Source organism: Salvelinus fontinalis, chromosome 2 (assembly GCF_029448725.1).
Source record: "Salvelinus fontinalis isolate EN_2023a chromosome 2, ASM2944872v1, whole genome shotgun sequence".
Taxonomy (NCBI): domain Eukaryota; kingdom Metazoa; phylum Chordata; class Actinopteri; order Salmoniformes; family Salmonidae; genus Salvelinus; species Salvelinus fontinalis.
Window position 1 is genome coordinate 50,884,342 of NC_074666.1, and position 15,121 is coordinate 50,899,462.

The following is a 15,121-nucleotide window of genomic DNA, read 5'->3' on the forward strand; positions in this document are numbered from 1 at the left end:
TTATCTTCATCAGTCACAGACACTGAATATCCTGCTGTACCTCACACAAAAGACAGTCTTCACTCCGTAATAACAGCATCAGTAGCCAGATAAGTGAAAGCCTAATTGGCTACATTTCTGTAAAATCTTCACTGTGCAATACAAATCATAAACCAAACTCAAAATGGTATGCAATACGGCATTCTATATTGAATAAATCGAACAATCATAGCAACTCAATAGTCAATGCAATAGTTTATTAATAGATACAAAATATGAATTAAGAGATGCAGGACTCCTACACCAGGAGGATCAATCAACAAAGGGAAACCAAATCGAATACGTTCATCACTTCTTGATGATGACAAATCCTCATGTGAGAGTCCAGTCATTCTTACTTTTTCCACACCCTATTTCCCATTTAGGGGACTATTATGAGGAGTACACCTATGGGACTCCTAATGACCTGTGTTGCTCAGTTGGTAGAGCGTGGTGTCTGCAACGCCATGGATTGTGGGTTTGATTCCTGCTTGGGCCACCCATATGAAATACTGCATGAATGCAAGCATGACTGTAAGTCACTTGGTATAAAAGTGTCTGCTAAATAGCATATATTATGTCCACACACCACCTCACGTTTAGAATGGAAACTGTCTATTCCTTCCTGTATCCAATTAAGGAAATCAATTGTGACGGGATATTAAAAATCCTGTGTAAGGAATGAAAATCCTGCACTATGCACTCCTGTAATACATCTAAAAATGTTTGGCTTTGTGACAGATGGCAGGATCTCTTCCACTACACTACTGATTCAGTGTGCAGCCCAAATGGCACCCAATTATTCCCTATTTAGTGCACTATATAGGGAATAGGTTGCCATTTAGGATGCAGCCCCAGACTGCTGTAAATACAAAATGGAGGCCTTGCAGAAAATCACAAAGGAAGGCAATGTCCTAAAATGAATATCGTTTTTTGTTGGCGGAAGTCCGACTGTTCAAATCCTTTTCCAGAAACGTAGCTAAAAAGTTATTGCAACGTGATAAACCTGATGGAGGAAATGAGAAAGACAAATGAGTGCGACATTCAACAGTGTGAGATTATCATGACGTTACGATGGTCTCATCTGAGAATTAATGGGGTTCGAGCCCGACAACACAGGGCAAATGTTTGGGATGACAAGATGGTGTGGTATGCCCTTTGTTAGAGGGAATAATATCCTATTTTTGTTGAAATGACTCCTGGACAGTAAGAACAACAATGTGTCTGGCCGCCTGCTAATCAATAAATTCCTGGTCATCAGAGGGTTTGAGTTTTTTAAATTAATGTTAAGGTCCAGGAGATTTGTGTGTATTGTTGTCAAATTGTTAGATATTACTGCACTGTTGGAGCTAGCATTTCGCAAGCATTTCGCTACACCCGCAATAACATCTGCCAAACACGTGTATGTGACCAATAAAATTTTATTTGAATTGAGAGGTGTTAAACAACGACAAAAATAATGAGGAACAGCAATTGACTCTTGATGGGGACATTATTTCAGATTTTTAGAATTGAGGTTATGGCAAGGAGCACTTTTGACATAACCTTCTGTTTGTGTTTGGCACGTCAATAAACTTTATTACACAAGTGATGCGTTCTCCAAAAATTATTCAGGAGTGAGTGACTTGATATCAATGGATCTTCATCATGAACTAACACCATAACAATGGAGAAACATGATGTCCAAGTGCCTCGTCGAAATGATGACCGTAGCTAGTCAAAATTAGAACTACCGTAACTGCTAAATCCTCTAGGGTTAAGTTGAGGTTAAACCCAGACGGCTATATCTTAAACCCAGACTGATCTTAAGGCAAAAGTAAACTCCCGAAGACCACACTCTGCAATTGGGGCATAACCTGAAACAAAACACTGAAAAAGCGACGTTCCGCTCTACAAGCAGGGTGTTACGCCCAACCTTCCCCATCGACCAACCTCCGACAACCTTCTGGTGGACAATTCACCAGGTCCCGACTGTACGTATAACCCAATTGGACACAGTCAAATAATGCAATCGAAGGCTTGCAGCCTGACTGGCTGGAGCTGAGAAATAAGTGTTTTTCCAAAATACCTTGATCAAACTTGATCAAACTTGAGAACCACACTGAAACGTTAAAGAAGCCTGGAGGATAAAAGCTGAAATATTTAAGTATGTCAACTGTAAATCAAGGTCTCTCTTTTCCGACTTTGCTTGTTGATAATGCTTCTCACTGTTCAATGTTCAAATGATTCAATAGAAACCCGAAGTAGCCACAAAAGAACCTAAAACCCGAAAGGAATATTACACAAAGAGCAGCCCTTTTCCAGACAACATGTCAGGGCTGCTTAGCAAACACGGGTACAACTCTATTTCTTCAAGTGGAAAATACATATTTTATATCATTCAAAAGTGTGAAAATTAAATTGGCTATTTCTGCTACGATTATGCATATGAGTATATCTGGCAGCAGTGGCTGCTCTGGTAATCTAATAACAAAACCAGTCCTCTTTCAATTTGATTTTATCGCACCGCTGCTTGGATTTGTTCTTGTGTTTCAGGTGAAGGTAAAATGACTATTTAATTAAGGTGGAATATCAAGGACTCTTAGAGAATAGGATGTCGGCCTACTTTGACACGTATAAGAAGAAGTACATATATGATACTGTGAAGGTTACTTTAGAGGATTCATTGTTTTGGCTTCATGTTCAATTTACTTTTCAAAATCTGTAAAAGTTACATTTGTTTAGATAACACCATTCCAAAACTAGACTATAAATAAAAATAGATGTAGCAGTACTTTCACTGAAGATCATGATGCTCATAACATATTTGCTTGAAGAAACAATGGGTACATTTCAAATAATCATTGAACAGTTTCCCAAATCCCAGACAGTAGTTTAGGGTAAAGAGCTTAGGAGAAAGAAAACCTGAAAAGTATATTCTACACTCCCCCCCAATAACTCTGTGGTTTATTCTGTACAAGAGCTGACACAGAGGACCAATTAGTTGCTTCCCAACTGTGCTGAGGCCTACGCTCCTCTCCGCTCTCCCTGTTGCTCATTCACGCTCAGCTTCACAAGCACCATATTCCCTCAGCCACAACCACAACCAACACCCCAGCTTCTTCAGTTACAGGGCCGCAATACACGTGCGCGCACACGCATGAGTGAGTGGCTGCGGACCTGTGTGCCAATGCCAATGTTCTTTTGGCTGTGTTTAAGAGTGCTTGCACAATGCAATGTATGAGGTGAAGGTTATGGCCAAGTCATTTTGCCCATAACATACTGTAAAGTTAATGGTGAGTACAGTGAGCAAAAAAAGACCCCTGGTTGGTAATTATTCCATTTCGAAATATATCACACTAAAACAACTACTTTCTTACTTACAACAAGCTAAACATTTTTTTATTTATTATTATTTCACCTTTATTTAACCAGGTGGCCAGTTGAAAACAAGTTCTCATTTACAACCGCGACCTGGCCAACATAAAGCAAAGCAGTGCGACAAAAACAACAACACAGAGTTACACATAAACAAATGTACAGCCAATAACACAATAGAACAATATATGTACAGTGTGTGCAAATGTAGAAGAGTAGGGAGGTAAGGCACTAAATAGGCCATAGAGGCGAAATAATTACAATTTAGCATTAATACTGGAGTGATCGATGTGCAGATGATGTGCAAGTAGAGATACTGGGGTGCAAAAGAGCAAGAGGATAAGTAACAATATGGGGATGAGGTAGTTGGGTGTGCTATTTACAGATAGGCTGTGTACAGGTACAGTGATCGGTAAGCTGCTCTGACAGCTGATGCTTAAAGTTAGAGAGGGCGATATAAGACTCCAGCTTCAGGGATTTTTGCCATTTTTGCAAATAACATAAGATACAAAAAATGATGCTACTAAAACTTTTCTTGTCCGATTCGGTCGGCAGCCAGCGCTTCCATTCCAACACAAAATTCTAAACTAAAAACCTCCAGACTTCCAATAGTCGAGTAAACAAGACAACATTTGGAAGATTGGCCCTGCGAGACTACCTTGTCCCTGACTCCTCTAGTCTCCAATCTGGATCAATACATCCCACCCCAGACTCTCCACATCCCCATTGCAAATCAGCTCTATTGTTGCTAGACATCATGGTGTTTAAGTGAACAAATCCACATCACAATATAAGCCATAGAGGACAACACATTTTTTGGTTTACTGTACAGCTTGCTTAGATTCCACCACCAGAGGCTTGTGCAGCATAAAGGGCTTGGGAGTGAGTGACTTAGCCCTAGAGCAGAAACATGTTGAAAGCCAATTGAAAAGAGCTAAAAAACGGACAATCTCCTCAATAACCCCTATTTAAGTTTCAACATGTTCTGGTTAATACAAATCTTAGGGTCTAACCTATTCAACGATATTAAAGCCCAGGGTTGAAATTCCCAGGGTTGAAATGAAGGAAAAAACAAACAGGTGGAAAAACTCTAGTGATGTAAAACTCATAGAAATCTGTAAAAGCATAAAAGCCCACCGTAAATCAAATACTTTCCAAATTAGACTACTTACTTTCTACTTCACGTAAGTCACATTAAACACACACTATCCCAGGTGACTTATGACACTTACATACAATCCCAAACACTCATACGGTGTCCATATTAGGACAACCTCAGTCTCAGCAATGTCAGTAGGACTTCTTACAGGACCAAAACACACTTTCCAATCTGTCTATCTGTTAAACAGTATCTACTGGCAATGTACTGTAAGCAACTGCCCCTGGACTAATCTAAAGCGATTCTGATTTATCTTAAGACCCTGTTTGGGGAGAAAATCTGCTAGTGCAACAGACACATCGTCAAACTTGTATCGGGGACTTCGGAGATGTTGGAGGAGAAATGTAACCGGAGGACAGCTGATAAGAGGATATCGTGCAGTTAATGAGAAAGATACAGCATGCTTTAAGGTCTCTTACACTCGCTCTCAAATGAGGTAGAACAGATGCTTTTAAGGAACAGATTGCATAGCCCACAAAACTGAGCCCTTCAAAATTATAAACAAGAAATATGCTTCTTACATCCAGATGGACACTTTCACTTTGTATTCTTCTTAAACTATGCTCCTATTTGTTGACCAAAATAAATCAGAAAACATCTCACACCTACCGTCTCTTTCTGCATTTTGGCTTTCCTCGCATTCTGTACAAGTCTTCTCCCTAGCTTCTTAGCATAGAAAATCGAGGCAAACATACTCACAGAAAATAAATACAGCAAATGTTTTGTTTGCACAGCCGTGTATGTGCCTGAGAGATTATTCCTTGTCAGTATATTCCACAGGCAAGAGAGAGCAGGAGGGGGAATGATGAGAGTGGGAAAGCAGAAGTGGGACTCTCTCGCTCGCTTACCCTCTCTCGCTTTCTCTGCATCTCAGCACAGCAGAGGCAGGTCTCTCTCTCTCTCTCACCCACACACACTCACGGTGAAAGAGAGAGAGAGAAGTGGGGGGGACCGTCTGCAGGTCTATTTACATATCACAGACAGAAGGGACGGACAGAGAGCATGTATTAGCATCCTTAACACCAATCTAGCCCCGAAAACGGCCTATCTAGACCCTTAGCACCCAGGGCAGGTTTGATATCACCCAGCCCAGTGCTGTACATCATCCTGGGGCCAGCATGCGTCTCTCTCTCTCTCTTCCCCCCTCCGCCTTAGGCAGCAGGGTTGAGAGTGGAAGGGGGAAAGCTGCTGCTAAATCAATGGTGCCTTCCAGCTTGGCAGGTTTTATACACACACTTTCACACACCGCCATGGTGAGGAGGACCCTATGGGGAACACAGAGTCTGTTTCCATGAGTCACGCTAGTGCAATGCAACGTGGGTACTAAACCTGTAATTTTCATGACAAAGAAAACAACCCAATTACTCACTACCTCGGATGGGGGTCCTACTACAAAACCTACTACAAAATACAAAATGTTATTTAACCTTTATTTATACAGGTTTTTCCTCATTGAGATTAAATCTATTTTTCAGAAAACAAATATTTGTCCTTTTTGTGTACATGTACCAGTCCCTTAAACAATAAAATACATATGAAATATAATAAATGGATACTCCATTATTTCTCTGCTCATTTTCTTTTCTCTGCTCATTATAAGCTATTTTCATTCTATTTACTTCTATAATGCATTTTTTAGAGTGATTCAATGAGTACTTATGTACGAACAAGGACCATCACTAAAATTCCTTCTTGGAATTCCCGACCACAAGATATTGTATGTGTGACATTCACATCTTTTAAATTGAAGAACATTTTTCCTCTTCATCCGTCTAACGTTAATCTATCAATTTATTCTGCTATATTAAGGTACAATAAATCAATGTTTGTTACCTTTTCACTTTTTGCCATTTCCTTTGTTTAACATTCTGTACACTACAGTCCTACTCTAATGCAATCAGCATTAGAACTACAATGACAATAAAGTGCATTTTACAGTTCGCATCATTGGGCAAAAATACCTTTGGATTCCCTCATAATTGTACAACATACTCTCTTTTAATCAGCTATCAAATGTTATGTGCATGATCATGTTCTGAATAGATATGTGGTTGTCTCACCTACCTTAGACGAATGCACTGACTGTAAGTGGCTCTGGAGAACAGCGTCTGCCTAAATGACCAAAATGTAAATGTAATTCATTAAAAGCCTTAAGCATTACCCCCATCTTCTCTGATGGAAAATATGATGGCAGCAGTGAAGGATGTGCTTCATTAATGTAGTGTCGGCTCATGTCACACCTCATGGAAGGCTTATTAACACAACCACACCGTGCCTCATTTTCACCCCCAATCAATAGCCCGACACACACATCAAACCACTGGACCCCTGAGGAATAGCATCCGCAGCTGAGGGAGGGTTAGACTGGTTCCTGATAACCCTCTAAACAGCGTCTGAACGTTACAATCACTTAAGAGCACATTGTGAGCTGTAAAGAGTTCTCAGGGTCTTCAGTATTAAAGCAGACAACAAGATTTGTCTGGAAATTCTAAGAACTATGGATAGTAAAAAATACTCTTGAATAGCTCCGTTTTGTTGTGAAGATTTTAAGCTCTATTGCTTTGTGACAAAAACCAACACGCCTGCAGTTTACAGTGATGACAATGGAGTTTTCTAGGTTAAATATATCACCTCAAAATGTCTGCCTAGTCCACACTATGAGATGCCATAATGTTGTCGCTCATTTAAAAACATTTGTCATCTGCTGGTGTATTTTGCATATATTCATGTCCAAACTGTGAGAGGGAATTCGTGTTTTAGATTATGAGGGATATCTTGTCTGTAATAGACTAAATGGAGCTGTACGTGGAGTGAACAGAAGAAGAGGACTGAGGTGTTTTGGCACAACCACAGTGCAATTGCGTCCCAGAGGCAATTTATTCCCTATATATCCAGGCTGTATCACAACCGGCCGTGAATAGGATTCCCGTAGGGCGGCACACAATTGGCCCAGCGTCGTCCGGGTTTGACCGGGGTAGGCCGTCATTGTAAATAAGAATTTGTTCTTAACTGACTTGCCTAGTAAATAAAAAATATATAAAAATCAAGGGTTTTTCTTTATTTGCTGTGGTAGCCCATGTAGGGAATAGGGTGCTATTTGGGAGACACACTACAACTGCATCATGACTGTTAGTATAATGCCTTCAGAAAGTATTCACAACCCTTTTGTTATGGCAAGCCTAAATAACTTAATTTGTAAAAATGTGCTTAACAAGTCACATAATAAGTTGCATGGTCTCACTCTGTGTGCAATAATAGTTTTTAACATTATTTTTTAAATGAATACCCCATCTCGGTACCCCACACATACAATTATCAGTAAGGTCCCTAAGTCAAGCAGTGAATTTCAAGCACAGATATAACCACAAAGACCAGGAAGGTTTTCCTATGCCTCGCAAAGAAGGGCACCTCTTGGTAGATGGGTATAAAAAAAGCAAACATTCCTTTGAGCATGGTGCCGTTATCAATTGTATGTTTCAGATTGTGTTTCAATACAGTCAGTCACAACAAAGATACAGGCGTCCTTCCTAACTCAGTTGCCAGAGAGGAAGGAAACCGCTCAGGGATTTCACTGTGAGGTTACAGAGTTTAATGGCAGTGATAGGAGAAAACTGTGGATGGATCAACAACATTGTAGATACTCCACAATACTAACCTAAATGACAGGGTGAAAATAAGGAAGCCTGAGCGGAATAAAATATTCCAAAACATGCATTCTGTTTGCAATAATGCACTAAAGTAATACTGCAAAAAATGTGCCAAAGAAATTAACTTTTTTTCCTAAATACAAAGCGTTATGTTTGGGGCAAATCCAACAACACATCACTCATATTTTGGGAATGAGGTATATTCATATTTTGAAGAATGGTGGTGGCTGCATCATGTTATGGGTATGCTTGTCATCGGCAAGAACCATGGAGTTTTTTTTAGGATAAAATTAAACATAGAGTTAAGCACCGGTAAAATCCAAGAGGAAAAACTGGTTTAGCCTAAAACAAGGCCAATTTGTCACGCCCTGACCATAGAGAGCCTTTTTATTCTCTATTTTGGTTAGGTCGGGGTGTGACTAGGGTGGGGGATCTAGTGCATTTATTTCTATGTTGACCTGGTATGGTTCCCAATCAGAGGCTGTTTATCGTTGTCTCTGATTGGGGATCATATTTAGGCAGCCATTTCCCGACTGTGTTTTGTGGGATCTTGTTTCTGTGTAGTTGCCTGTGAGCACTGCTTGAGCTTCACGTATCGTTTATTCTTCTTTGTTGTTTTTGTGAGTTTCATTTGATTAAACATGTGGAACTCTACGTATGCTGCTCCTTGGCCCGTTAATTCATTAGACGATTGTGACACAATTTTTCACTGGAGTTGCTTACCAAGACGACATTGAATGTTCCTGAGTGCCCTATTTACTGTTTTAACTTAAATCAGCTTGAAAATCTATGGCAAGACTTAAAAATGGCTGTCTAGCATTGATCAATAACCAACTTCAAAGAGCTGGACAATTTTTTAAGAATAAATGGGCAAATATTGTACAATCCAAGTGTACAAAGCTCTTACAGGCTTACCCAGAAAGACTCACAGCTGTAATCACTGCCAAAGGTAATTCTTACATGTATTGACTCAGGGGGTTGAATACTTATCTAATCAAGATATATTAGTATTTTCTTTTCCATTAATAAAAAATAAAAATGTAATCTCCAACTGTGTATTTTGTGTAGAGCATTGACAGAAAAAAAATGACAAATCCAATTTTAATCCCACTTTGTAACACAACACAATATGGAAGAAGTCAAGGAGTGTGAATACTTTCTGAAGGCAGATCAGCTAAATTTCAATGATTGTTTTTGTTCATTATGAGCATGTCTGTTACATATAGATAACAGTGGGTCCAAGGGAGTAACTTCAATTTGTAAATCCAGCAAATTAGGATTATGCAATAATAAGAATATTTTGTATTAATGAACTTGTATAGCAATAATCATATAAAGGCATAATATGCCTGAACATCAGGTGAAGCAAAACCACATAATGCATGAGCGATGTCACACATTTACAACTCTACAGGTACACATTTTTATGACGCTATTTATCACTGAATAAAAAAACAACTGTATTCTAGAACTGTATTCATGCTCATTCATATGCCCTCATTCCCACTGCACTCTCATAACTATGCTTTGCTTCTGTTACTTAAAGTAGTCTATCATGCCTTTCATTTGTTGATTTCAATCTACCCCCCAAGGTAAAAATTGCAATGTCCATATGAGTGATTGGGGGATTTTCTAACGGTGCTTTCAGACTTGCATTCAATTTTTCGGATGGAGAGAGTTAATACTTGATTTAGAAGTTGTATGTCTGGTTGCATGCACTTAGTCTGGTTGCATTTAGTCCTGAAAGGCTCACGACATAGGACTGACGCTTTCTGAATATAGTTTCAACTCCCTTCATCTTGCACATGCCGGTGTGCATTTCAAACACACTTCCGAAAGTGCTATCCGGAAATACACCATTGTCAATTGATTGAATATCAGCTTTAGATGCTGGTGAGGCTAAGAATGGCAGCTATGAAAAATACTTTCTGTAAATAATCTCCAAAAACAATTGCCTATTGCCTGCCGGCAAATATTCAACTTCGCATTCATGAAATCATTAATACAAAAGTGAATAACAACATGGCATTTTTTGGTGCTTATCTACTGGACTAATGCTACCTTTCAGTGGTGTAAAGTACTTAAGTCGTTTTTTGGGGTTTATGTACTTTACGTAACTACTGATATTTTCTACAAATTTTACTTTACTACATTCATAAAGAAAATAATGTACTTTTTACTCAATACATTTTCCCTGACACCCAAAAGTTCTCGTTACATTTTGAATGCTTAGCAGTATAGACAAATTGTCCAACTCATGCACATCTCAAAAGAACATCCCTGGTCATCCCTACTGCCTCTGATCTGGCAGACTCAATAACACAAATGCTTAATTTGTCAATTATTTCTGAGTGTTGGAGTGTGCCCTTGGCTATCCGTAAATAAATAACAATAAAAAAATGGTGCCTGGTTTGCTTAATATAAGGAATGTGAAATGATTTATACTTTTACTTTTGATACAAAAGTTTATTTTAGCAATTAAATTTGATACTTATGTATATGTAAAAAAATATATATACTTTAAAACTTTTACTCAAGTAGTATTTTACTGGGTGACTTTCACTTTTAATTGAGTCATTTTCCATTAAGGTATCTTTACTTTTGATCAAGCATGACAATTGGGTACTTTTTCCACCACCGCTGCATTTGGTAAATTTTTTACAATGGCTACCACGGGCTAAAAGTCCCAGTCGGTGACTACAGCATGTCAGTGAAAGTTTGGATCGTTTGGACTTGTCATACAGGGTTGGATAAAATTCCTTGGCCGTCTGCACATTTGGAGGGTCTGCCCTGGTCATCCCGCGGTTCTGTCTGGAGGACATTCAGGTAAGCAGGAAACAGCTCCAGGGGGGTCTGGGAGGGGGATGGGGCACTCAACATGGACGACACAAGGCTTTTTGTCATGCCACCCTTGGCCTTACCAAGAGGTTACCCTTCACATTTGCATAATCTGATACACACACTACTTTCCTGCTGGCCTTTAGTGCATTGTTCCCCTTTGACTGGATCTTAACTTGAATAATAAACTAGTAATATAATAATACAGTATAATAATAACTATAAAATAATGATAATATCTACACAACACAAGGGCAAGATATGACACCTACACTACCGATGAAAAGTTTGAAATGTCCTTGTTTTTGAAAGAAAAGCACATTTTTGTCCATTAAAATAACATCAAATTGATCAGAAATACAGTGTAGACATTGTTAATGTTGTAAATCACTATTGTAGCTGGAAACGGACGATTTTTTATGGAATATCTACATAGGCGTACAGAGGCCCATTATCAGCAACCATCACTCCTGTGTTCCAATGGCATGTTGTGTTAGCTAATCCAAAACACCAGTCTCAATGTCAACAGTGAGGCGACTCCGTGATTCTGGCCTTCTAGGCAGAGTTGCAAAGAAAAAGTCATATCTCAGACGGGCCAATAAAAATAAAATATTAAGATGGGCAAAATAACACAGACAGAGGAACTCTGCCCAGAAGGCCAGCATCCCGGAGTCGCCTCTTCACTGTTGACGTTGAGATTGGTGTTTTGTGGGTACTATTTAAGGAAGCTGCCAGTTGAGGACATGTGAGGCATCTGTTTCTCAAACTAGACACTGTCATGTACTTGTCTTCTTGCTCAGTTGTGCACCGGGGCCTCCCACTCCTCTTTCTATTCTGGATAGAGCCAGTTTGTGCTCTTCTGTGAAAGGAGTAGTACACAGCGTTGGCCGTGATCTTCAGTTTCTTGGCAATTTCTCGCATGGAATAGCCTTAATTTCTCAGAACAAGAATAGACTAATGAGTTTCTAGCCATTTTGAGTTTGTAATTGAACCCACAAATGCTGATGCTCCAGATACTCAACTAGTCTAAAGAAGGCCAGTTTTAGTGCTTCTTTAATAAGTACAACAGTTTCAGCTGTGCTAACATAATTGCAAAAGTGTTTTCTAATGATCAATTAGCCTTTTAAAATTATAAACTTGGATTAGCTAACACAACATGCCATTGGAACACAGGAGTGATGGTTGCTGATAATGTAGATATTCCATTCAAAATCAGCCATTTCCAGCTAGAATCGTCATTTACAACATTAACAATGTCTACACTGTATTTCTGATCAAGTAGATGTCATTTTAAATGGACAAAAAATGTGCTTTTCTTTCAAAAACAAGGACATTTCTAAGTGACCCCAAACTTTTGAACGATAGTGTATATGCTTATGTTTGGAACAGGTGTTTACCCTGACCAGGAAAAACTCTGGGCCTGACTTACAGTGCATTCGGAAAGAATTCAGACCTCTTGACTTTATCCACATTTTGTTATGTTACAGCCTTATTCTAAAAAAATTCCTCAACAATCTACACACAATACCCATACCCCGTAATGAAAAAGCAAAAACAGCTTTTCGAAGAAAAACAAATCTATAATTTTTTAAAAACAGAAATACCTTATTTACATAAGTATTCAGACCCTTTGCTATGAGACTCGAAATTGAGCTCAGGTGTACCCTGTTTCAATTGATCATCCCACGTCACGTCCTGTAAACTGTGACTTGGGACACGGAGCGGTCTATTGGCTCAAGCAATAGCAATATCCACGCAGAGGGAGCTAGGCTATAATCCTTTGCTAACGGATTGATTGTATCTATTTCCTACCTCGAGCAGAATCAAATATCTACAAATTATTGTGGATGAACAAGAACTTAGTTATAAATGTGATGTTTCAGGTGTTATGTTCGACAGAGCGAAGTGACTATTATGCGATGATAGATTCGAATCGCAGCTGTTGTTACAGCACCTCCGTCATTCTCAGACAAACAATGGCCCTGTTTTGTGCTTTACCGCTTATAAGCTATGATTTTTTTAAATAAATAAGGCATGCGTGTGTTATCTTCTATCAACATGTTGGATAATGCTCCTGAATTGAAAACAAATGTATTGACCAACATTTGAGCCACAGGGAATCTGTCAAAGATAATGGATACTGTAAATAATACACAAATATGCATTTAAGCTTATAGTCTGTGTGATTCCCACCTATATTGTCACTACTTAGCTACATTCTCCTGGGTCAGATCTTTAAAACAAGCCCTTGAAAATTCATTAACTCACAGATTTGACCCTTCTACACCTAAAAGAAGCAGAGGACACCAATACAGGCACATTTGGCTTTCAGCAACACGACTCATCAGAATACTATGCCGCTAAATGCCTGTAGATGATGGCAAGATAGACCATGATACTGTATCAGATAAAGTGTAGATAATCGGATAACATAGAATGCACATTAGTTAACATTCGACGCCATTATTTTCAGTCATACCACATTATTAATGCTATTTCAGGTGATTCTATTTTTGAAAAAGTAACATTGACGGTTACACTGTTTCAACTTCTAAGGTAAACTGTTTACCTAATATTGTTTTGTTGTCTGAGGACATTCTGCAGGTTTTAATTGGCATAAATCATGTGCATATTGAGAGATCTTTACCAGGATGTCCTAATATGTCTTCTTAGTGTATTGTTTTCCTCCCTTCCTATAGAAATCATAATCCCAACAGTCAGAATTGGGATCTAGATTTGAAAGGTTGAAGTTGTCAGCATTGCAGTGATATACAGTGCCTTCAGAAAGTATTCACACCCCTTGACTTATTCCACATTTTGTTGTGCTACAGCCTGAATTTAAAATGGATTAAATTGAGATTTTGTGTCACTGGCCTACGCGCATTGAATTTCAAACACAGTTTCAACCACAGGCACAGGTAAAATCCTAGAGGAAAACCTGGTTCAGTCTGCTTGCCAACAGATACTGGGAGACAACTTCACCTTTCAGCAGGACAATAACCTTAAACACAAGGCCAAATATTCACTGGAGTTGCTTACAAGACAACATTGAATGTTCCTCAGTGGCCTAGTTACAGTTTGACTTAAATCGGCTTGAAAACTTCAGAGTTTTAAGAATTAAAATAATAATAATGCAAATATTGTACAATCCAGGTGTGCAAAGCTCTTAGAGACTTACCCAGAAAGACGCTAATTGCTGCCAAAGGTGATTCGAATGTGTATTGGCTCAGGGGCGTGAATACATTTGCAAATGAGATATTTCTGTATTTCGTTCACAATACATTTCCAGCAATTTCTAAAAACATGTTCTCACTTGTCATTGTGTATTGGGTATTGTGTGTAGATGGGTGAGATTTTTAAAAAGTATTATTCATTTTGAATTCAGGCTGTAACAACTAAATGTGGAATAAGTCAAGGGGTATGAATACTTTCTGAAGGTACTGTATAACGTATAATATCTAACAAGGCTTTATTATAAAACCATATTGAAACAAATTGAATCTTACGCAAATTTTGGGATACTTTTGGGTACCTGTTTGGGGTACTTTTGAGTTGTTTGGGGTGATTAGTAGGACCCAAAATGAATCTTACCTTGAGTTGCTTTTGTAGGCCAGCAGTGACAGCAGAATCCATAATAATCCATAATTTACTTTTAGTAGTCAGCATGATTTAGTATCGTCCACAACAATTTATGTAATCCATGATGCTGAAGGGAAGACGGGTCATTATAATGTCTGACATGGAGTGAATGGAATGGTATCAAACACATGGAAACCACGTATTTGATGTGTTCAGCTCCAGCCATTACTATGAGCCTGTCCTCCACAATTAAGGTGCCACCAGCCACCTGTGATGTAATCTAATATCCCAATGTTAGCAAAGATAACTACAGTAGATTGGATGAACTGTGCCTTTTAACCTTTTGCTGCAGTGAGCTAAATCAGGCTAACACAGTGTTTCTTTGTAGTCTTAAAACAAATCTACACATGTCAAAGTATATACTGTACCTCACACACAATTTTAAGGTTGCAACCCAATATTACACATCACAGAAGACTGAAATATAAAAAGAAAAACATTTGACATAGAAACACTAGATTTC

At 38.7% G+C, this 15,121-nt stretch overlaps 1 protein-coding gene across 33 annotated transcripts in view; it reads right to left on the reverse strand.

The window, feature by feature from the left end:
* The window catches only part of dlg2 (discs, large homolog 2 (Drosophila)), a 358,090-nt gene that overhangs the window by 132,656 nt on the left and 210,313 nt on the right, over positions 1 to 15,121 (reverse strand). Inside the window, exon 1 of one of the 33 annotated variants that reach the window (XM_055877493.1) lies at positions 5,144 to 5,402. The exons of 31 other annotated variants lie outside the window; for them this stretch is intronic. In XM_055877493.1, coding sequence (XP_055733468.1) covers positions 5,144 to 5,227 — 84 coding nt within the window. In that variant the 5' untranslated portion in view covers positions 5,228 to 5,402. Of the gene's footprint in view, positions 1 to 5,143; positions 5,403 to 15,121 lie in introns of those variants that run through there. One more of the 33 variants, XM_055877497.1, reaches the window with a different exon arrangement.